Here is a 24,146-nt window from a genome sequence, read left to right as displayed (position 1 = left end):
AGGAAGTGGATTCCCATCAGTATTGTTAACAGTCAATAAATGAGATTGATTTAACTGTCAGTCTTTGTGTTTTATATGTTTTGTGAACAGTTTTATTTTCTGCCCTTTTGCATTTTTGAGTTTTAGATGTAGGAACTTTGTTGTGGCTAACTGAGCAAATTCGAATCGTTTCCTTGGCGATTTCTCACTCTATTGCGTAACAGCTTTTTGACTATGTTGAACTAAAGCCTTTACTCAGCTGGATGTTTTGTGTTGTGGACTGGTAGCAGGTTCTCAGGTGGAGGCATTAGGACCCTGTGGAGGTCGACCTGCTACCTACCCGTCTGTCCCGTGTCACAGTTTTCTGGTGGGACCTGCAGGAGCGGAAATCTGTCGTCTCTCCTTTGGTAGCTCCGGGCTCCCCCCCTTCACTTGTTCAGCTGTCACTTTGTCAGTCACTCTCAGGATATCTGCTTCCCCCTCTCTCTAAGGTTTCATAATGAGGCAGCGTCTCATCCAGAGGTACGGCTGCATTTCATCCCGCTGTTCTTGCTGAGCTGCGACTAGATGGACAGATGGGGTCATGGGGTCACCCATGACCGCTACCTTCCCCATCCGTCTCTAGATGGACAGAAACTTTCAACGCTTGGTGGTTAGCTGAAGTGGATCTTTTTACTTCTGCGTGTTTTCTGGACGGGTTGGATTGACACACATGGGGAACACCACAGGTAGCCTGGAGGTACCTCAGGGGAAGGAGGGCAAGACTTCCCCGGGCTGCTCGAGAAGACAAACCAAACTACCGATGCCCCCAGAGGCAGAGCTGGAGCTGCGGTTTGACGCCGTGCTGGTGAGAAGAATGTGGAATATGTTGGAAATGTGCAAGTCCTCAGAACAGGCTTATCGCAGCGGCAGGGACACGGTGTCACCACAGAAACACACAAAAGAGAGCCTTTATGCTGCAGATTACTGCAGCTTTACGCTCCGTGTGTGTCCTTGTATTGGCTACATATTGGGTACCAAAAAACTGAGGACATTTTGGAAAAGTTGAGAGATTTTTTGGGACCTGAACACGGACAGGGTTTAATGGTTAAAATTTGGTTTGGGTTAGGGTTGGGTCAGGGGGTTAGATGGGACTGGTAGGAAAAGGGGGCTCTGAAATGTATAGTTTAATGTTTAAGCAAGTCCCCACAAAGATAGAATTACTAGGATGTGTGTGTGAGTGTGTTTATGTGGCAGGTTATGTTGTTTTGTTTGTTTGTTTGTTTTTTTAAACACTCAGTTTTAAGAATTTTTTAAATTGAAGGAACCTTTTTCCTTATTTTAACACTTTTTCTATTTGTTTTGTTTATTGTGGTAAAAGTCCAGTTGGGCTCCAGTGTTCCAGGACACAAAGGTTCTGTCTCCTCACAGCCAGTTTTATTTTAGTGGATAAGATGATTCCATTCCTTCCCTGAGCTGTTTGCTGTTTTACCAGTGACTTGCCAGAAAAAGTCATTTAATTTTCACCTGAATGTGTCAGAGAAGGTCTCAGATCCACCAACAATGTTCCGTTAAGCTCTGCAATACAAGCCGAGGTAGGAAGTGATGTGTGATGAGTGCAGTCATCGTGTCTGTGAGCAGCACGGTGATAATTATGGCTACCTTTCAGTTAAATTGGATTATTGTTGCCTAAAGTATGTCGACAATTGTGATGAGGAGTCACATGCTCGTGGTAGGAGTCACAAGATGGTTCTTCTGTGTGTGTGTCCTTATATTCGCTACATATTGAGTACAAAAATACTCATTCTACTAGCAAAGGCAGGACATATTTTGGGAAGTGAGCACATTTTGGCTGATCCTCACAACCACAACCAACAGCTGTGTAAGGTTTAAGACATGCTTTTAAAATTGAGGTTATGTAGGTGAAGGGTTAAGGTTTTAGATGGGATAGTAAAGGTTAGGGTAGGGGCTGGGTGAAAGTCTATGAAAGTCCCCACATGCGCAGAAATACGAGGATGCGTGTGTGTGTGTGTGTGTACTGCAGGATTTGTTGCCAATGTGCAGCTGCAGCAGGTTTTCATGAGCAGAAAAACCTGCAGTAGTTTCTTCAACCCCCCCTTCCATCTTGTTTTCTGGTAATTCATCATTGCTGGATGGCTGTGCTCAGGTTGGGAGGGAGGGGTGGTCGTCTGATGATGTCTGACGTTACCACAGACTAAGAATCACCACCAGAAATCTGCACAGCTCAATTTACATGGAGAACTTGGTCCTTCGGGTTTTTACATAGCTGTTTGCATACGGTTGAATGCTGCAGTGGGTGGGATTGTAAATGCACATCTGCGGATTTGTGTAATGTTTAGACGGAAAAAGCTTAGATAAAAAAGGAAAACATGGCTACCTTCCAGGCCATATAGTTCACCTCATCAACCAGGCCACGTACTGACGCTGATGACACTTTGGGTCACCAAAGGTCATTGAGGAAATTTTCAAGATAAAGGCAGCCAGATACAATGGATTTAACCAGGAAACCTGGTAAACAAACCTGTTCTGGTAGATTGTTCTGCCCCTAAGCAGGGCTGAGTGAGTGTTCTTGTCCTGCAGTCCAGTAGAACCACTGTGAGATGGGAGAATACTCCCAATAGCACCTGAAGACTGGGGTAGGATGACATTATCTAAGTAAAATTCAAGTTTAAGAGTGAAACTATGGCGGTTTGGAGAGGCCTCACTCGGTGATGTTTTCTAAAGCAGCATCGTTTTGCTGATTTGAATTCTCGTTAGGAGGAATTTGACTTCAAGCAACTGAATCTTCTGTTTCAGAACACGATGAATCTTCCACCAGACAAAGTGAAGATTCTCAGCCAGTACGACAACGACAAGAAGTGGGATCTGATCTGTGACCAGGTGGGTTAAAGGAAGACAAACAGCTGAAACCATCTCGGTCTTTACAGGCACATGAATAATGCAGGTCTCCGTAGCAACAATCAACAACGACAATCATAACAGTGGGAAAGAAGAGAAGACACCTGAAACATTTACACAGCTTCAGTCAAAATAAACACAACTTTTAAATGAATCTCATTGACGCTCATTTACGTAAAAGATGCCGTGCATTCGGCGTGGTCTAACCCGAAGCCTTCACTCTGATTCATGTCTGTCTTCGTCTCTAGGAGAGGTTTCAAGCGAAGAATCCACCATCCGCATATTTGGAGAAGCTGAGGAATAGCGTGGATCATGGAGTCGGCCGGAAGGTGCGCTAGCATACGGGTCAAAAGAAAAACCCATTCTGTTCAACATTGAGAGCCCCTAAAACCTGTTAATCCCAGTGAGACTCCAGATCATCTGGTCAAGATGAACGACTGTGAGGGTGATTTTATTGGTTTCAAAAGATCTTTTAGGGGTTTTAGCGACTGAGGGAGGCGGGGTTTATTCAATCGCACTGCAGCCCATCACCAGAGGGCGACAGAGACGCTCAGGCCTCCTTGTAGAAACCGCACATCCTCAGCTGTTATTGAAAGTCTAATGTGTAAATTTGCTGTGTCGTCAGTTTAAGAGACGCGTGCAGGAATCTACTCAGATCCTGAGAGAGCTGGAGATTTCCCTCAGGACCAATCATATCGGGTGAGTCTCATTCCACCTGCGTTTGGCTCTAATTAGTCCTTTATTCAGATGGAGGGCGTGTTTCCGTGGCTGCAGGTGGGCTCAGGAGTTTCTAAACGAAGAGAACCGAGGTCTAGATGTTCTGGTGGAATATCTGTCGGTCGCCGTCACGTAAGTCACGCCTTTGCTCTTCATCCCTGGAAGCATCCAGTCTCGCTGTCGCCGCGGGAGACAATCAGCGGGAATTCAACCAGCCGCTAAATGTTTTATGAACCGTGTGACTGGCAGACACGACGTCGACACGCCCGATGACGTCACGCCGCCCCCCGACAGAAACAAAGGTCTGGACAAATCCGTGGATGACGTGAGCAGCGCCAGTAACTCACCCTCACACACCTCCAGGACAAATAAGACCTTCACTGTCAGGTGAGTGCATCTCTCACACACACATCCTAGCATTTCTATCTTTGTTAAGACTTTTATAATGCATTGCCCAGCCCCTAACCCTAACAATCCCAACAAATCCAACTCGAACCCCAAGCTTAAATCCACGTCTTAACCCTCCAACAGTTCTTCGAAGTTGTGTGGACAAGCCAAAATGTCCTCACTTTGCTAGTAGAATGAATAGTTTGGTACTCAGTATGTAGCAAATACACAAGTATGTCTGGATTGTCTTCACACACCTGTTGACGTGCCGCTTCTTAGGAAACTTGTAATTACCAAATGTTGCTATGAACAGTAGTCACATAGATCAAAGCGGCTGCTTTGATGTAGCACCTTGGACAGAACAAAGCTGAGTGAAGGTTTGTGCCCGACAGGAAAACGCTGCGCACGTTTCGCGTCATGAGCCAGACAGACGACGTTCACCTGTGCATCATGTGTTTGCGTGCCATCATGAACTACCAGGTAGGAGGCCTCACTTACCCAACATGCTGTGTGTGTTTGGGGGTGTCGTTTGTTCTTCATGTTGTTGGTTCTTCTCAGACGGGCTTCGACCTGGTGATGAAACATCCTCGCTGCGTTAACGAGATCACCCTCAGCCTTAACAACAGGAACCCGCGGTGAGATCTGATTGGATGGCATCAGTCATCTGAGGTTGAGGATGAACTATTTAAGAGTTTAAACCAACTTGTGCTGTCAGGACCAAAGCTCTGGTGCTGGAGCTCCTCGCCGCCGTTTGCCTGGTCAGAGGCGGCCATGACATCATCCTGTCCGCCTTCGACAACTTCCAAGAGGTGAGGAGAGTTTTAGAGGTTCTGGCTGGTGAAGAACACAACAGAAAAGGTTCCCCTGGTTCATAAATGCCCCTCTTATTAGCCTTTGAGTCTTGATATTGATATCAGAAAGGTCCCCTGAGAGGAATGAGGACGTGCTGAAGTCATTTCTTAGAAGTTTGAGACCTGCACCTCCAACATTCAAGCCTTTATAACCAGCATCTACAAAGAGTTTAAACACACTCTTCTGGGTTGTAAGATCCCCCCACCTGTCTGGCCAGAGGACACTTTAAACCAGGGATCCTTTATTGTCCCATCTTCAGGTTCTGGAGCTTGGAGAGCAGGACAGATACAAAAATCAGTTAGAACCCTAACCCCTCCTCCCCCAGCACATACACAGTCACACATTTCTATCTTTGTGGGGACTTTCCTAGACATGAAACATTACCCACCTTTGTACCTTAACCCTGACCGTTACCTCACGCCCAAGCAGTCCTTTGAAGGTGTGGGGTCCAGTAAAATGGCCCACTTTGCTAGTAAAATGAGCAATTTGGTGCTCAGTGTGTTGATATTGTGATCACACACACACACACACACACACACCAGCTGCTGTGTTCAGTTTTTGCACCATCAGAACACACTGTAAATACATCAGACATGTGTCGAGGTTCCTCTGACCTCTCCTTGACCTTCTCCCGTCTTTGCCTTTGAGAATGACCAACTGGTGTCGATGCCACGCCTCCTGAGGATTCAACCACGCAGACAGGAAGTAGCGACCTGAACCAGGACGGCCTATTGTTAGATGAAAAACAAGCGAGCCTGGGAACCAGTTTTGCTTTATCAGAACTGAGACGCCACTTCAAACCAGTTGTTCTCATCATTGTTCAATGAGCTGAACTGATCGAGATAAAAAAAAAAGAGTTGGCAATTTATCGCTGTCGTGCTAAAATGTTTCCTTTTATGATGCCCGTCACGGAGGAGTGGAGTCCTCCGCCTGGGCTCTGTGTGGTGAAATTTAAAATCTGATGTGGCTTTAATGATTTTGTGTTTTCAGGTGTGCAGAGAGAAAAGTCGCTTTGAGAAGCTGATGGAATTTTTCTGCAGGGAAGACCGAAACTTGGACTTCATGGTAAATGGGGGCAAATGCTGAGATGCCCTGATGGACCAGTGATGCCTGTTACATCGTGAACCAGTGTCACGTCCGTGTGTCCACCAGGTGGCGTGCATGCAGTTCATCAACATCATGGTCCACTCAGTGGAGAACATGAACTTCAGGGTTCACCTGCAGTACCAGTTCACCTGTCACGGGCTGGATGAGTACCTGGAGGTGGTTCCTTAGTCCCAGTCGACCTTTGACTCCATGTTGAAACAAGTTTGACGAACTCGAGGTCTGTTTGGTTGCAGAAGCTGAAGTCGACCGAGAACGACAGGCTGCTGGTGCAGATTCAGGCCTACCTGGACAACATGTTTGATGTTGGAGCTCTGCTGGAGGACGCCGAGACCAAGAACGCTCTGCTGGAGCACATGGATCAGCTGCAGGAGCACAACACACAGGTGGAACACAGGCACACACACAGCCACGCACACACATAGATCATGTAAATGATGTCACCTGTACTCATTACAGCTGAGCTCCAGACTTCAGGAGAGTGAGAGGGAAGCTGAGGAGAAGGTGTCAGAGTTAGAGAAGAAGTTGATTCAGACCACAAAAGAAATGGAGCTGCTGAAGGTAATGACGTGGACTTGAAGTCCACCAGAACTTCGGATTCACGCTCAAGGTTTGAGGGAAACGCTCGATTTGATGTTTGGCGTCTGCAGGAGAGTCTTCGTGAGTCCTCCTGTCAGGTGACCCTCCTGAAGCAGCGAGAACAAGAACAAGAACTGGAACACGAGAGAGAACGAGAACGCGAGCGGGACAGAGAGCGGCGCACCCAGGTCCTGAAGGAGCTGGAGTCCAGTGTCCAGGCTCTGGTGGAGCAGGGCCTGGTCCAGATGAGGCGGTCGCCATCTGGACACCTGGACCTCCAGGTGGTCCCTATCATCCAGCAGGTTTCACAGAAAGGTCAGTTCTCCATAAAATGATCACTTATCAATCAAACTGAGCAGCTGATGGACTTAGTCAGTTTCTCCTGACAGCTGAAGATCAAGTTGATTCAGGCCCAGTGACTCTGCCCCCTTCAAATCAACCTGCCCCCCTGGTGGAAGCTCCTCCTCCGTCAGCAGTGGCGCAGCCGCCTCCCCCACCCCCGCCACCTCCTCCTCCAGTCTGCGTTCCCCCTCCCCTTCTGCTGCCCCCTGCTGGAGGTCTGACCCCAGCGCCCGGCCAGGTGGCTGATGGAAGTTCAGGTAGATCATCTGATGGTACGAACTAGTTCAGGGCGATTCTGATCAGGGATCAATAGTTTTTCTCCCTTCAGGTTCTAAGAAGAAAGCCATCCAAACCAAATACCGGATGCCGCTGTTGAACTGGCAGGTGCTGGCGGCGAACCAGGTGACCGGAACTGTCTTCAACGAGCTGGACGACGAGCACGTCCTCCAGGTTTGTTGCCCGAGGGACCCGTTGATCTGAGATCAGGAGGCGGTCCCGCCCACGTGACCTTGCCAGCCAGTCACAGGACTAAAAACATCTGGAGGTCCCAGATGGGGGGTGGGGACCTTTGGACCACCTCCATCCCTCTGTAACTTTGCTGGTGGGTGTTTGGACTCTGCAGGAGCTGAACATGGCCGAGTTTGAGGAGCAGTTCAAGACGAAGGCTCAGCCTCCTCCTGTGGACGCCGGCACCCTCAGGGTCAAACTGTCCCACAAGAGTCCCAGTAAAGTGTCTCTGATGGAGCCAAACAGGGCCCAAAACCTGGCGATAACCCTGAGGAAGGAAGGGACGTCAGCGGGCGACATCTGCTCCGCCATCGAGACGTAAATCTGCAATCAGCTTCCCCCAGATCAACCTGCTGCAGTTTGACAGCTGTGACGTCTCCGTCCACAGGTACGACCTGCGAGCTCTGAGCCTGGACTTCCTGGAGCTCCTCGAGCGTTTCATCCCCACCGACTACGAAATGAAGCTGATCCAGGACTTCGAGCAGGAGGGCAGAGCGCCGGATTGGCTGAGCGAGGAGGAGCGCTTCATGATGCGCTTCGGGAAGATCCCGCGGCTGCCGCAGCGCATCAGCGCACTGACGTTCATGGGAAACTTCCCCGAGAGCGTCCGGCTCATCCAGCCGGTCAGATCACATCACACACGTGCGCCTCCACCGGAAAATAGTCCCAGTATTTGATTTCAGTATTCCAGGACTGATTGAATCTGCTTGATGTTAGAAGTTATTTCATTTTGTTAATCACATCAACCTGTTCGGACTGTTACTGATGTTAAGTTTATCTGAGCAAAAATGCCAAACTTTAGTGGCCAACAGGGGGAGCTGTGGAGCCACAACCGTCTCCCTTTGGTTTATTTCATTGCAATTTTAGAAAGACCCAGTTTAAAGGTTTCAGAACCTCAATAATTTCCACCCTGCAGCAACTGGACGCTCTGATCGCCGCATCCATGTCCGTCAAATCCTCCGGCAAACTGAAGAAAATCCTGGAGGTGAGCTTGGCAACAGCAGCCGATCGGTTTGGTTTTGTCGTCTGAAATGAGGGATTATAGCAGGGGTGGGGAACCTTTTTCATATCGAGGGCCATTTCAATTTTTATAAAGTCCTCCGAGGGCCATACTATTATGAACACATAACTAGGGATGCAAAAAAAAGACAAAAAAAGTCTATAACCACTGTGTTACTAAGTCTCATGATTGCTGCATTTGAGTTTGAATTATTTATTTAGCACACATGCATATAAAATCACCAAAAAAATAGAATAAAATGACAAACAAGTGAAATATGTTTTCATGATCATACAAAACAATAAAAAAAAGAGGTGCAGAGTTGAGGTAAGAGACCAGTAAGGGCCTGTTCGAGGCCTCTACTCACAAAAACTACAATACAACAAGATAATCAAGAAAATAAATGAAAAGAAAGAAAGATAAAGACAATAATAATAACAACTAGAAAGCACTCGGAGAGCGCAGACCTCCGCCAAGCGCAACAATTCCTGGCATATTGTGATTTCCATTATAAATATTAGTCCCACATATACTTTGACTACATATTTAGATTCCTTGACCATAAAAACATACCGTTAGCCACTGGAATCATAACAATATATGTCTTAGTTCAATAGTTATTCACGGAAAAAAATTCACGCTTTGAAACAATTTTACTTTGTCCGGCGCGAGCGCCTCAGCGGCGGATACGAGGCACGTTCACAACCTCTCCTTCAGCGTGAGGTTTCAGCTTCGTGGCTATTAATTCACTCACCACAAAACTTGCACGCGTAATATTCTCTCTGTCGGTACATCGTCGTGTGAAAGCTGCTTGTTGAGCCTCCAAACGCCGACGAAGAGCGTTAATTTTATCCAAACTCATCTGTCCTTTCAACTCGTCGAGTTTAGCGTGTTTCGCTATGCGTTTTTCGTCCGTGTCAATCAGTCCAGCCCACTACGTACATCACATGCTGTGTTCACTGACCCTGACCTTGACTCGGACATAACATAACCGTCTGTTTTATCTCAGAAAACGGGAAAATATTTCCTCTTGTTATGAAAGAAATTTCAGGATACGAAAGGCAAAAATACGCTACCGCTGCTACTCGCAGCTCGCGGAGTTTAGCGAACTGTATAAGTGCACATATAAAATATAAAAATCTTATTGCGTTGCGGGCCGGTAGAAATGGTCTCGTAGGCCGTATACGGCCCGGAGGCCGGGGGTTCCCCACCCCTGGATTATAGCATAAACGTGTGTGTGTCTGGTGTCAAGATCGTTCTGGCTTTTGGAAACTACATGAACAGCAGCAAGCGAGGGCTGGCGTCCGGCTTCCGCCTGCAGAGTTTAGACCTGGTGAGCTTAAACTAGACTACTGAGGGGTACCAGGGAGTGTTGTAGAGTACTGCGACATCACTGAAGAGTTCGTTTCTGTTTCAGTTGTTGGACACTAAATCTACCGACCGGAAACAGACGCTGCTGCACTTCATCGCCAATGTCATCCAGGAGAGATACCCAGACGTGAACAACTTCTACTCTGAGCTGCACTTCCTGGACAAGGCAGCGCTGGGTGAGCTTGCAAATATTCCACTAATGTTAGCGTGTAGCACGTTAGCATGCTCTGATAGAAGCTGGTGATTGAAAAACAGTGGGTTCTGTCTCCGTCCAGTGTCTCTTGACAGCGTCCTGCAGGACCTGCGAGCTCTGCAGCGAGGGATGGAGCTGACGAGGCGAGAGTTCGCCGCAGAGCGCGAAAGTCCAGTTCTGCGCACGTTCCTGAGCGGCAACGCCGAGCTGCTCGTCGCTCTGGCGGCCGACGGGAAAACGGCCCAGGTCACCACCGATGGCCTTCAAACCCGCTTGAAGATCTGAGCACGTAACATATGAGCTGAAACCTCTGTCTTCCAGGACGTTTACGAGTCCACCGTGGAGTACTTTGGCGAGAACTGTAAAACAACTCCGCCTTCCATGTTCTTCCCCGTGTTCACCAGGTTCATCAAGGCCTACAAGGTGAGACAACAGGCAGCAGTTCCTGGAGAAGAGTTCTTATTCAAACGTCAAACTGGTTCTGTCCAACAGCAAGCGGAGATGGAGAACCAGCAGAGGAAGCAGCAGAAGGTCCTGAACCTCCAGGCTCCAACAAGTCCAGCCAAAGAAGACGTCAGTGGGAACAAGGTTAATGTCAGATCTGATTGACAGACGTGCAGCCTGTCAGGAGGTCACGCAGAACATGCTTGTTGTTCCAGATCAAACTTCAGCAGGTGGACCTGATTGCAGAGCTGAAGAGGAGGCAGGTGTCTCCTCAGGTGAGGGAGGGGAAGGACGGCGCCATTGAGGACATCATCACAGGTAGCACTCCCACCGCCACACCACAGGTAGCCTTGCTTAGCACACACACCTGAGGTAGACAAGTTAACCTTCCCGTTTGCTAATGGACGTGAAGAACCTTAAGCTCCTACTTCTACAGCTGTTGGAGTAGGGAGGTTATTCAAACACTGGTTGACCAGGGTTTTGAAACTAAACTCTGGAACTGGAACTGGAAGATAACAGAGGAGGACCTGAAATATACAGTGGGACCTCTACTTACGAAATTTTCAGCTTACGAAACGTCTCAACGGGAAAATATTTCCTCTTGTTACGAAAGAAATTTCAGGATACGAAAGGCAAAAATACGCGGAGTTTAGCGAACTCAAACTTGCTTGTAGCTGCTCTGCCATTGACTATTGCCTAGCATCTTCCTGTCATCCCATTGGCTAGGAGGGATGTCAATATGTGCAAGTTTGTGAGTATCCCAGCATCGCCTTCGTTTAACTTTTATTTTTTGTGGGTGTTCGTATGTTTGTCCATTAGATGGCGGTGTTACCAAAAATGTTAACGTTCATTTCTAGTAATGACGGCTAATGTAGGATTAGCCTGTAATAAAGTTCATTTTGTTCCTGGAGAAGTCTTGCACTGAATTCCTACATTTATTGTGTGGTAATCTGATTGTGTATGTATTTGTTACATGTTTTGATGCATTTTTATGATTTATAAAAAAAATGATGTCCAAATTTTTGGGGGCTTGAAACAGATTAGGGCATTTACATGGAAAACGCGTCTCTACTTACGTAATTTTCAGGTTACGAAACAACTTCTGGAACTAATTAATTTCGTAAGTAGAGGTCCCACTGTACTCATAATCAGAATTTTTGCCTGAGCTCTCGTGTTCAGGTTTCAGGTGTCCAAGAGAGGTTTCTGTGTGGCCTGAGTCAGTTTTTGCTTCCAGTGTTCATGCTAAGCTAGGCTAACTTTCTCTCCTGACGTTCATCAGCGTGAAAGCTAAATCTAACCCATCGATTAAAACTCTGTTTTTGTCGTCAGATCTGAGGAATCAGCCGTACAGACGGGCTGATGGAGGTCGACGCAGTGCCAAGTGGAAGGCGGGACAGCAGCTCCACGTGTCGTCTGACATCTCGCTGTGAAAGTCAAACCTTTCCAGATAAACTACAGCAAACAAGGATTTAAGTGTATGACGACGATTTAAATAGCGTTACGTTTTCAAAGGGGAAGTCTGGATTTGAATTTCAACACAACAACACAAGGACGAACTCCGTGCCTGTTGGTTGACGCTGCTTCAGTCTTCCGGAAACGACGGCGAGCAAGATTTGTCCCATGCAGAGGACGAGTCACTGTCAGTCACAAGCTCCGCCCCCTGCACTTTTCTTGACAGTTTGTCACTTAAGTGACACGTATAAATGAAGTTGTTTTTACGATTACGATTTTAGCTTTCAACTACAAAATTTGTAGCAAATTTGAATTATTTTTAACGCTGAGACGTTAGGACACTTATTTCTGCATTTCAATAAAACATTTTGTATGTTTTTTGCTCTTTGTCACTAATTTAGCAATAAATAGAGCGAAAGGTTTATGCTAACTTTCCTCACATGATGCTTATCAGTGCAGAATACTAAAGGGAGCAACACAGGAGCCCCGCGGTGGCGCTGTTGTCACTGCAGTTGATCCTTCAGTGACCATGAATATGAAACAAAAACGTAAGAAAACCCCCCAGATTGTAATTTAATTCCCCAAAATGTTCATCCTTTATTTGTCTTCAGTAGAGTCACGACAAAACCTGAAACAGGAAGTTTACAAGAAAGACTTATATAAGATCAAAGAATTCCGTTGGAATGCAGTTTCGCTGCTGAGACGGCTGATCTGCCAAGAATGAGATGGAGCTCAGTTTTGTACGAGATCTTCCGGATCTCCTCTGAGCTGGTGCAGGAACCTTTCTGCCCCCTTCCTCATCTCCTCCAGCTCTTTGTTCACGTTCTTGCTGAGTGTGGCTCCTGTTACCGTATACAAAATCAGCTCAAGTGGAGAGCTGGTCCTACGGGCCTTCTCTAGCGCCGCCTCCATCTTGGCTGCAGAATCCAGGCTTGTGGCGGCCTGTGAAGCTATGGCGTGCGTGTGTTGGCAGGACGCCATTTTACCACAGATGAGCTGAGTGTGTTTCAGCTGGTCCAGCAGCGGTTTGATGGCTGCCCGGAAATCTCGGAGGTTACGTGTAATTGCATGATGAGTGGGTTGGTCCAAACGTGATTTCTTTCTTTGGTAGGCCTCTACAGCAAATCGAATAATGTTCATTTGTAGTTGATTGGCGTACTTTACCGCCCAGAGGGCTCCTAACACGCCGCCCAGCGCGCCACCTGTAGCGCCCAGCGGCCCTCCAATAGCACCGCCAGTTACACCACCGGCTGCAAAGCCAAAGAGCCAGGCCGTGTCTTTGCCGACATCATAAACTGGATGCCTTGAGAGTTCCCAAGAAACGGTCACTGCGACGCCCACCGCACCACCTAGCGCTCCTCCAGCCACCCCCCCCAAAATGCCGCCAACAACGGCAAGGGTCACATCTTCTGCGCCGCTATCGCTCCAAACCAGAGCAGAAGCCGTTCCAAAGATCCCGCCGGAAAAGCCGCCCAAAAGACAGCCGAAGGTTTTTCCGAATTCCACCACAGTGAATCTTAAAGTTTGGCAAAGCGAAGTCACCGTCGGCACAAATTTGTCCAAAGTGGTAGAGAGAAGCTCCGCGCGCTCGTCGTAGAGACGCCCAAACGTCTCCAGACTGGACGCGAGTTTGGCGTCCAGCTCCGTGATGACGGTTGTTCTGCTGCTCATCTTGTGTAAAAAACCATGAAAAAGAAGGTCGTGTCGTGGAATCGACGCGATTTCCCCCAAATCCTTTTTGTCTGTGAATAAGAGAAAGTGACTGAGAGCAGGAGGAGGCACAATGAGTCCGCTGTCTCTTCGACTTTAAAGGCGAAAGCAGGAAGGGAGCGCAGCATTTACAGTAAACACCTTCCACTTCCTGTCCCAATTTGTTTTGTGGACTAAACCAGAACTCTGTGAATCCAAGTTTCGAGTCGTGCGCAGAGCCTCTTATTGTTTCGTGGTTGCTTGATTGTTTTCTTCCTGTTCCACCGGCTGGACACGTGTCCCAGCATGTAATGTGGACCAACAACAGCTGCCAGGTCCCCGAGGGTAAACCTGAGCTTTCGTTTTGTTTAGAGCGTAAATGAGAGGAGCGTCGTACCGCAGTACCACAGGTGGCCACCGGGGTCTCTTCAGAATTACGATAACTGCTTATTTTTGATGTAAAGAAAAACACTGGCTGCGATTGTTTATAAGAGTTTAAACTTTATTGTCACAAAACACAACAGGAACGTACAAAAGCAGCAACTTTTAGTTTGGTTGATTTTTCTCACACAAAGCAGCAACTTTCACTTTCCATACACAAAGTTGCGTTTTGATTTTGCACTGTTAAATTGGTCTTTAGTTATAATTATTTTATAATCATTCTTCACCACGATTCACAAAGACGAACCGTAACACGGCGGGCATCCAACTCTCGGACCGGAGCAACATCTTGCAGAAACAACATCGTTCAGAAGCTTTCGCTTGTTAGAATATTCTTTTTTTTTCACAGAAAAATCGAGGTTATTTTACAGTTTTTGTATCGCACACTCACAGTTATACACAGATTTAATTCTGGACATATGAGACGTCTGAGCCAGCGTGCAGGTTTTTCAGGAACGTCGACAGTATGCATGCCGTTCGGACGGTTGTTGTTTTTTTTCCCTCTGTCTTATAAAAAAAATATCCACCCTCAAATCAACTGTCTTGTTAGAATATCTGTGTTTATATACAGCTCTTCGACATCCACAAATGTTTCAACAATCACACATTCATCACGTTGACGTTGTTATAATAGAGGCAAACACCTACAAAAACAAGTGTCCTTGGCGCCAGAAAAGGGGACGTGTGCTTTTTCGACTGTTCCGCTGCTGACGCGATGCTAACTTAGCGTGGTTTTATGATCGTAAGAACAAAAATAAAAACTCTGTAACAGAAAAATAAACATTTACACAACTAGAAATGTAAAGTGTATTACATGCGCATGAGTCTTCTTTGTCAAGTATAAAAATACAAAAAAAGTTTGATTTTATAAAACATAGATGATACCTTTTTTTTTTTACATGTTAATTCTATAAATAAAAGAAACTAAATGGTCTTATAATATACACACAATATATCTGAAGGGCTTTACGATACGTATTCTAACTGTATTTCTCTAGTTTCATGCTAGCTTTTGACACCGTTTGAGTCTACAAATACATTAATTATCTGAATATACTGAAGCAACTGTTTCACTAAAATGATTTAACCGGGTTTGTCTGTGACGGTAACAACAGTGTTGCCGAGCAACTGCAACAGCCAATCACAGCCATCAAGCAACTCGTTCCTGCTGCGATGAACTTCCTCCTCAGGATGACCAAATTGATTCAACCTGGACCTCCTAACCTAAAACACTCGGAATCCTTAGTTGCTCTGGAGCAGTGATTCTCACAGGTGGGCCGTGCTTTTATTTTGAAGGAATATATAAATAAGCGAGTGCCGGTCGCTGTCTTTACCGGCAGGTGGCGTCCTCGCAGAAGAAGAACCGCAAAGACCCGCAGGAAAAGTCACACAAGATGATAGAAGGTTTGTTTTGTGTACTTCCAACTTTGCTCATTTCCATCCCTTTCAGTGTTTTTAAAATGTTTTTTTTCAATCTTTATTGAAACTAAAAACACAGTATTGTGTATTTAGTAAGTAGGTGTGATAAGTCGTAGACCTTTAAAGATTTATGGATTACTAAGTGAAGTTCAGTGTGTACCAAACTTTGAAATCTCGTCCCAAGGCTCATTATCAATGTTAAGAGGCAGAGTGGAAAAAGTAATATTTCCTCTGTAACATCGCCACCTGCTGGTCGTTGTGGATCCTCAATAAACTCTCATTCCAGAGTTGAACATTTTGAGTTGCAGCTCGTCATTGTGGTGAGATCCAGAAACCAGACCAGTAGAAAACCACTGAGCCAGAGAGACCTAAGAACCTTCCGTGGCTCCACGGACGTGTGAAACTGACGGGATTAAAACCTCTAATCTGTCTAAAGATGTGGTTTCGGTTGACTGCGAGAGAATTCTGGTTCATCTGTGTTGACAGGAAGTTAGCGTTTGTTGTCTGAACGGAACTACAACTGATTGTGAAGGCAGAAAGATCCGAGAACTCGCTCCTGGCGTTTTTTAGTCCAGGTGATACCTGCGAGGCAGACAGAGGATGAGGAGAGCAACGAAGGCTAAAAAGGATGAGAGCGGTGAAGGAAAGCTGATGGTCGAGATTCAACAATCCTGCAGCAGAAAAAAAAATAACAACTTCAACGCTGCAAAGCAATAAAAACCAAGCGGACGGCAGAATTCAAGAGCAAAAACCAAAGGAAGCAGTGAAAAGGAGGGAAAAGAAAGAGAAAAATTATAATTTATAAACAAACAAATCAAGTTTTCAAGTTCTTACTCAATCCGGCTGAAATGTTACGTTCGCTAACTCTGGTGCTACGAGCTAACTAGAAACTACGAGCTAGTTTCTCGTGAAAAGGAGAAATGAAAAAGTGCGAAAAATGTGAAGAAGTGAAAGCAAAGAAGACGACAGCTCAGAGACAGAAGCTGCTCTGAATTCTGACTTAAGGTCACTGAACCGACCAATCACAGCGCGGCATCACGACGCGCAGCTACACCGCTGGTGTTGCTCCGTCACTGCTAACAGCAGGATGTGTGAAGGTGAGGGTGTGAAGACGATGAAGCCTGAATTCTTCAAAAATGTGCTTTTAACTCAATTTGTGCTACACCTGCTGCATCACCACCGTTAATAACGCGCCATCCATCCATTATTAAATTACAATTCCACGTTTCCACGAGGCCACACCCACTTAGCGAGGCCCATTTACTGCTTATCATAAAAAAATAGTTGATTTTTAACTTATCAACCTTCATCAAATCATCGTGTTTGTACTTTTGAACAAGAGCTCAAATTTATCTGCATCACAGCTAAATTTAGTTGATATTTGGTTGCTAAAATTAAAAAAAGACTTTTGGGACGATAGAAGCTAATGCTAACAAATGCTAATCAGAAATTAAACTGCTTTTCTAATAATTGTGTCAGTACTACCACTACTTTTTGAAAACATTTTTCCCTCTTTATGCCCAACGTTCTCAATTTAAACTGAAAGATTTGTCGCTATTGAGCATAAAAAAATGGTAGCATCGCACATTCTAAAAGGTATTTCGGGCTCCGCTAGCTTTTATAACTATCAGCAATGTCACCGGAAAAAAACACGGAGGATGTTTGTGAAGATCAGTCACAAGAACCACCCAGAACCTTCCACGACCACAAAACAAGCTAAGTTTAATCGGGTGACTTGGCACAGACTTCTGCCCCCTGCTGGCCGGGTCCTTGCCACCGAGGAGGGGTCAGAGGCAGATGAAGCATCGGGGCGGAGTTTTTAGAAGTGGAATACCTGCTGCTGACCCTGGACTTTGGGAAAATCCTCTTTCTGCTTGCGGGTTTTGGGTCTCTCCAGGCTGCCTTGCTGAAGGTGTTTGAGCCTCGCAGCGACGGTGGGGCCTTTTACTGGCCCCGGAGAATTACTGCTGTTCTGTGGAGACCAGAGGGGGCGATAAAAAATGTAAAAAACTGACAGGGAAAATATATGAATAAGGTCAAAGGTCAGACAGAAATTTTAGCATGGAAGCTAATGCTAATTCTGTTGTCTCACACACACACAGGAAGTCTGATCAGCTGATGATATAACTTTTTTTTCTGACCTTTTTTGCTGATGATGATGGATGGTGGCAGGAGTCTTAAACACAACACGATGCATTCAGTGACCCAAAGCGGGATCTGAAGTTCAAACATTTTCTGTCTGAACATGAAGTCTTTTGCTCCTCCTCATCTTATCTAATATAAATTCACCAGCTGCTTCAGTCATCCATCCACTCAACACATGTCACATGACAGGTCATGTGACCAGAAGGAAGAGGAAGTAAGAGACCAGGAAGTTCCAAAATCACAAAGGCTGTTTCCGAAACCACACACTCGTTCCCTGTCCACTATTCACTACATGGGGGACATTTAAATTTAGTATAAATTTAAAGTTAGTATTCGGACAACAGCGTCATTTTAGGCGCACGTAAAGTGACGTCATGGTGTCGCATAATAATTATGAACCGGTCGCCGGGAGAAGTGGCCAGGTCCATTTTTCGGACTATAAGATTTTTTTTCATAGTTTCTCAGGGGGTGCGACTTGTACTCCGGAGCGACTTAAATAAATACATTATTACAGAATTTCACATGTTCGTTATTTTCACACTGACAACCACCAGAGGGCGCTCTAGGCGTGTGTACCTGAGGAACGAGTTTCTTTAGAGACACAGAAGAAGAAGCGGTGCTTCGTCTATGGAGTTAGATTTGATTGTTTGGTAAACTTGCTCCGATGTTCTTTATGCTATAGTTATCTGAATAACTGTTAATATGTTACGTTAACAAAACAGACACGTACTCAGTTCGTTGTGGGTCATGTAGCTGAATTTGTTACATTAGCATACCGTAACGCTATTGCTAATCCATGCTAATTGCCTTTCAAGATAAAATGTATGTTCTTGGTCTCGGATATTATCAAATAAATATTCCCCCAAAATGCGACTTAGTCCAGTGCGACTTATATATCTATTTTTCTTCTTTATTATGCATTTTTTGGCTAGTGTGACTTAAACTCCGGAGCGACATATAGTCCAGAAAATACGGTAATTATTTTAACCCATCAGAAATACATTTTATGATAATGCAATATTTTACCCTATAATTAACTTTATATAATAAAATGAAATATGAATGTCAATAAGTTATAATAATAATTACTTATTACCTAAAATAATTAGTGTTCCTTGACATTTTCAAGCCAAGACGTGATGGAACATTCTCAAGTCACATTCTGCTGTAGTGAAAACATTTAATAAAGCAATTTTTCATCAAAAAATGGATCCAGAGCTACTTTTAATCTTTGTAAACATTATTTTACTGAGATTCTGTCGCCTGGTGAGGAACAGACGACTCCGAAGAACAATTTTAAGTGAGGGGCGGGGGATCAGTGAAGATTGATTGATTATGTTTTTACACATTTATGTTGTAATATTTTAAGATGATCATATTGGACCCCAACTGAAAAAAAATCTTATTTACAAAAATTTCATATATCAAACCGCACAGTAGAAATTACGTTAAAAAATAGCGTAAGGCTGATGGGATATATTTTCCGAGTTAGGGTGCTCGCTTGTACACTACTTTTCGCAGTGCATTGTGGGATACATTGAGTGCACTACATAGGGTCCAGCGATGCTCACTAACAATTCGGACACTATTTCAAAATGGCGTCCACACTCTTGAGTGCACTATGTAGGGTATAGGGGGTGGTTTCGGAATCAGCCAAAGTCTGACAATCTGTCCTGACATTGGTTGGTTTTATAAAATTAAATCTATCAGTGGGAAAATGTTTATTAAATGTTTTAAAATGGAGGTTTTCTTCTCCACAGTCTGATTTAAAGTGTGGTTGTAAAGAAGAGAAAAACGTTGGCGGAAACAGAAGAGCAAACAGTCGTGGCAGACGACAGCGAGGGTTACCTTTCTCTCTCCGGACCCGGAGGTGCGGGTGGTTACCGCGGCGACGCCGTCACTTTTACTATGAGCTTTAACAGGCTTTCTCTGAAATATCTTCCATGTTTGAGAAAATGTGGTTTACGACATGCGTGAGGGGACGAACGTGCTGGTCCGTGATCCACAACCTTACCTCCAGCTCGGCCATGATCTTCTCTTCCTCGTCTTCGTCTTGAATGGCGGACGCTGCGATCACGGGCGGAGTGGAGGCGGGTCGAGGGGTGTCAGACGGCGTGCGCCGCAGCTTCACCAGAGTCTTCGGCAGCTCGCCGTCGTCCTCCATCTTTGAGAAAAACAGTTAAAACAGACACGGGGGCGTGTAATCAGATTACGTCGCCGTGCGTCATCAAACCCAATAACCAATCAGATTGACCCGCCGGTGAACCCACCTTCAGGCTCTTGGTGGTGACGATGACGTCACCCGTGCGGTTGGTGGTGAGGCCGTGCGCTGACGGGAAGCTTCGGCGAGGAGGCGGCGGAGGCGGGGACTTGGAGGGCTTCTCCGTGCGATATTTGGCCACGCTGAGATCCACTGAGAGCAGAGAACGTCGGGTCAGGACCACACCTCAGGGGTTAAAGGTCAACAGGACCGGTCCACTCACCCGACCCCCGGTGGGAAAGCGCCCCCTCCATACTGTTCAGCTTCTGGGCGGCCAGCTGCACTTTGCCCAGCTGCTGGTCGCCGCCAGATGTGGCGGCAGAGGTGGAAGTGTTGTTGGTGGCGGCGGGTCCAGTGTTCCCAGTTGCGGGGGAGGTGGTGATGGTGGAGGTTATTGGGATGGTGATCTGGGGCTTCGGGGGCACTGCGGGTTTACTGATTTGTCTGGCAGCAAAGTCCAGGTCTGGGATGGCCTTCATCAGCTCCGCCTGGGTCTCCTCCAGCAGGCGGTTGATGTCCTGAGCGCTGAACTGGGTCAAACTGGCCCGTTTCTCCTCCCAGTCCCGCTCAGCCGCCTGAAAGGATGCAGGAGGGATGAAGAGCAGGAGAAAACAAACACGTTATTCACACGCTTCAATCAAAAGAGGGAAATGTCTGTGCAGTAATCACCAATCGGACTTCTGCCGACACAGATTTGTCGCTCGGGCGTCGGCTCGGCAGCTCGTCCAGGATGCGGTTTCTGAAGGTCATGGAGGGCTGCACGTCCTGCTCGGGGCCTGAGGCGTCGGCGTCGCCGCCAGAGACGGGCCTCCAGTTGGCCAGGCCGGCGCTGGTGCTCAGGTCGGTCAGGCTGAGCGGAGGGCTGTTCAGGATGTCCAGGTCAGAGCCGCGACTCACGTCCTCCGTTCTCTTCTGTGATTGGACGGAGAGGTCGTCTGGGCTCTTCCACACGCCTTCTGAGATTTGTCTGCGCGAGCACGGAAGGTGGCGATTAACACGGGAGGTAAGAAACGGTGACGGAAAGACAAAAACCACAAATCGCTTGGAAATCAGACCGAATTCACAACATTTTATTTATTAATAGATGAAACTGAAATCACAGAGACCAGCAGAATTCACTTAAAAGTGAGTTTAGAGACTAAATTAAACCACAGTGACTAAAATAACACACTAATAAATTGCTTAGTCAGCAAACTATCAGTGACCGTTGCCACGACAACGCCTATGTATGCAGCTGCTGGGGGAGAACCTCTCATAACTGCAATCAGAAGTTTACCAGAGTCAAAGTGTGTAGTACTTTATCTATCCAGGTGGTGGCGCCAAAACTCTACTAAAATCTCCGCGGCCAATCACAGCACAGCGTCAATGACGTGACAAGCAACGAATTCCCATGTTTTAAACACATTATTTTCATATTTACCATCTCGATTCTGGTCAGATGTGTTTCAGGGTTAAATACTACTTGTGCCTGTACATTAATATTAATAAACACTGAGCTGAACTGGAGAAAAACAGAATTTAAAAACCTTATGCGAGCGAACAGCAGCGCCTGATACCTGCGGAGCGTGCTGAGCGCGTCGGTCACCGTGTTGCAGCGTTTCAGCAGAGCGTCCAGACGCTGCGGCTCCTCTTTCAGGAACTTCACCGCCTCCACCTCCACCCTCAGCACCACCCTCATCTTACTCTGCAGGCTGGGAAACTGGTCTGCACGACAGGAGGGAAGCAGAGCGGACGCAGGCATCGTGAGGAGAATCAGAGTCATCCAGGAACCAGAAGGTCACAGGTCAGACGGCAGAGCGGGCGAGTTTACGGCGTCGGTGCGACAGAAACAACAGCCGCTGAGCCGACTTAGTCTGGAGTAAACCACCAGGACCGGTGCCCACTCCACCACCCTACCGCTGAGTGACGGCCAGTTTCAAGTTGATAAAATGGACATTATATTCTGAGGAGCACCGTTCACTTAAAGGAATAATATCAGTGCCCGGGGGTGAAGGTAAATTACACGTTAGCTTGCAGATATAAATACACCATTTTCAAAGGTGTAATTCTGCGTTAAGAGTCCACCAAAGCTCTCGCTGCCGCCTTATTGTGTCCGTTTGAAGCTTTAATGGATGTAAAATCAGCTCAATTGCAGTCGTCGGTTAACAGTTAGCGCAACTCAGACTGGTGAAATGTGCAGGTTTGAGCCTGTTTTATCAGGAGACGGACTCCAACAGCGGTTCTGAACAGCGGCTGCATCAGACATTCATGAACTTACTCTTGAGCTCCGTGAGGGTCTCTCCCAGAGTCCTCAGCTCTTTGCTTTTCTGCTCCACGTCCTGCTCCGTCACCAGGCCGTGGTTGACCGATGAGTTCCTCTGCAGCTCCTCCACAGAATTCTCCAGGTCACTGAGGAGCACCACAATCATCACAGCCCCGTTTGGTCTCCTAGCAACAATCTAAATGCACATTTCCTGTGGAAAACTCACTGCAGCTGCTGGATGAGCAGCTCCTCCTGGTTGAGGTATTTGAGTCTCTCCTCCTCCACCAGGAGGCGCTGCCTCTGCAGCGGGTCCTCCTGTGTGCGTGTGGCGTCCAGCATCATGAGGCTCAGCTCGGTCTCGGTCTGCCTCAGCAGAGACAGAACCGAGTCCTGGTTCTCCAGCTGGGAGACACAGTCACGCGACTGAGGTTAATGGCCTGAAGGGCTGAACAACTTTAAACTGTGGCGCCAGAAACCGGACGGTTCTCTGATCAGAACCTTCTGAAGGCCCGCGCCTTCACCCACCTGCATGTTGCGGAGCTGCGACAGCTGTTTGCGCAGCGCGCTGGTGCTCTGCTGCAGACCCTGCAGGTGGAGCTGCATCTGCAGGCGGGACACCGAGACCGGCTGGTTGGCCCCGGAGGGCGGAGGAGGCATCAGGGCCAGGGGGGCCAACGGAGTCAAAGCTGTACAACCAACAGCACCACAGTTCAGACGGGTCGTACTTATGTTCTGTTGCAGCACAGAAACAGAAGTTGTCCCAAAATTCTAATTTTAAAAAATAAAAACTTTAGGTCTTTGTATAGGAAATCTGACAGAAACAGGTTAAAGTTCTGGCAGAACGCTCCGGGACAACTTCTCTCCGTGCAGAAGGTCAGAGGTCAAAGAGATGGGCCTAAATGGCATGGTTGACAGGTGGGGTGGGGTTCGGAGGTGAAGAGCGCGTCTTCAGAGAGTATCGAACAGCTGAGACGTGATGAGGACAGTCACACGCAGCGTGCACGTGCACGAGCACAGACAGGACGTTAGATGGTCAGTAAGTGGTCAAAGAGTTGCATTTCACACCCAGAAGGCCTCAAAGTTCGGTGCCGCCGATAAACACCTGGGCACAGATCAGGCGGGAAACAGGTCCGATCTACACACAGCAAACAACAGTGGGAACAACTCCCTTTTAACAGGAAGAAACCACGATCGGGTCCAGGTGAGACCAGGTCCAGGTCAGAGGGACCCAGCTCACTATTGTAATATATCCCTGGAAAGTCAGATCTCAACATCTCATTCTGCACTTCCCTCTCTTCGATCCTCATGTGCAGACAGTTGACTGTTCTGGTTTCCAAAAATACCTCAAAGGGTAAAATAAATTTAAAAAGCAAAAAAAAAAAAAAAAACACTTTTGTTTAAGAATAATGCAACTCCAAAACACAGAACAAGTGTGAAGGACACCAGCTGAGAGGGAGGACAGTCCTTCAGAACAAACAAACACGGTTGTTGGAGCTGACGGGGATCCAGACAGAGGGGGTGATGGGGGGGGGGGCAGGTACGATATACATAGCTACCTGTCTTTTTTTTACTTCGTCCAGCTAAAACAAGAAGCATGAGCAGCGATTACAAAGCATGAAGACGCTAGCACAGTCAAACGTTGCATTGCATGTGGGGCACTGTCAGAATTGCACGTGTCTGCTGGAGGACAGGAAGTGCGGTCGACCTATGTGGCGGACGGGCGTCAGCGGCGGCGAGGCGGGGCGGGCTGTGTTTAGTTTGACTCGGGGAGGTGCGACAGACTTACGGTCAGTTCCTGAGCCGTCGCTGGCCGACTCCATCTTCTCCCTGGAAGACGCAAATGTTCAGGATCTAGGAGAACTCGATGTGTAGGGGTGTGGGGGGGGGGGTGTGGGGGGGTACATGCTTGTCTTACGGGCTGTCTGCCTCAGGCGCTCGGCTCAGGACTCGCTGCAGCAGACCGGTCAGGCTCGCGATCTGCTTCTCCATGGCCTCCATTCGCTCCCTGCACACACAGAGAGGCAGAAATCGAACTCTGCTCAGGTGTCCGCGTAGTAACCTCGGCACTTTGTTGCAATAATCGTTTCTTTGACAGGAAAATTCATCCGTCTGGTCCTCAGATCCG

General features: G+C 47.0%; 2 protein-coding genes across 6 annotated transcripts in view; one reads left to right on the top strand and one right to left on the bottom strand.

The window, feature by feature from the left end:
- Window positions 1–156: 156 nt before the first annotated feature.
- fmnl1b (formin-like 1b) lies at window positions 157–12,200 on the top strand. Its single transcript, XM_011608654.2, has 26 exons — window positions 157–826; window positions 2,776–2,859; window positions 3,126–3,206; window positions 3,503–3,576; window positions 3,652–3,726; window positions 3,844–3,981; window positions 4,374–4,461; window positions 4,540–4,616; window positions 4,697–4,790; window positions 5,824–5,898; window positions 5,986–6,096; window positions 6,174–6,323; window positions 6,397–6,498; window positions 6,588–6,831; window positions 6,906–7,115; window positions 7,187–7,308; window positions 7,481–7,683; window positions 7,754–7,988; window positions 8,282–8,350; window positions 9,618–9,698; window positions 9,783–9,912; window positions 10,012–10,175; window positions 10,251–10,352; window positions 10,422–10,517; window positions 10,589–10,691; window positions 11,703–12,200. Exons 1-26 carry the CDS (start codon window positions 692–694, stop codon window positions 11,801–11,803), a joined length of 3,144 nt encoding a protein of 1,047 aa, XP_011606956.2. The 5' UTR covers window positions 157–691; the 3' UTR covers window positions 11,804–12,200.
- A 2,641-nt stretch (window positions 12,201–14,841) lies between these two features.
- srcin1b (SRC kinase signaling inhibitor 1b) overlaps window positions 14,842–24,146 on the bottom strand; it is a 30,341-nt gene continuing 21,036 nt past the window's right edge. For 4 of the 5 annotated variants that reach the window (XM_029841674.1, XM_029841679.1, XM_029841685.1 and 1 more), the window contains 13 exons: window positions 23,937–24,026; window positions 23,727–23,848; window positions 23,578–23,601; window positions 22,547–22,707; window positions 22,248–22,423; window positions 22,037–22,167; window positions 21,306–21,483; window positions 20,449–20,746; window positions 20,003–20,354; window positions 19,790–19,932; window positions 19,534–19,683; window positions 19,368–19,457; window positions 16,190–17,346 (listed from right to left, as the gene is read on the bottom strand). In XM_029841674.1, the coding sequence (XP_029697534.1) occupies window positions 17,194–17,346; window positions 19,368–19,457; window positions 19,534–19,683; window positions 19,790–19,932; window positions 20,003–20,354; window positions 20,449–20,746; window positions 21,306–21,483; window positions 22,037–22,167; window positions 22,248–22,423; window positions 22,547–22,707; window positions 23,578–23,601; window positions 23,727–23,848; window positions 23,937–24,026 (2,068 nt within the window). In that variant the 3' untranslated portion in view covers window positions 16,190–17,193. Of the gene's footprint in view, window positions 16,078–16,189; window positions 17,347–19,367; window positions 19,458–19,533; window positions 19,684–19,789; window positions 19,933–20,002; window positions 20,355–20,448; window positions 20,747–21,305; window positions 21,484–22,036; window positions 22,168–22,247; window positions 22,424–22,546; window positions 22,708–23,577; window positions 23,602–23,726; window positions 23,849–23,936; window positions 24,027–24,146 lie in introns of those variants that run through there. The other variant, XM_029841665.1, reaches the window with a different exon arrangement.

The sequence above is a fragment of the Takifugu rubripes genome, chromosome 1, assembly GCF_901000725.2.
Source record: "Takifugu rubripes chromosome 1, fTakRub1.2, whole genome shotgun sequence".
Lineage (NCBI taxonomy): Eukaryota > Metazoa > Chordata > Actinopteri > Tetraodontiformes > Tetraodontidae > Takifugu > Takifugu rubripes.
The sequence above is the reverse complement of the archived record's forward strand: the minus strand, read 5'-3'. Positions and strand labels throughout refer to the sequence as shown.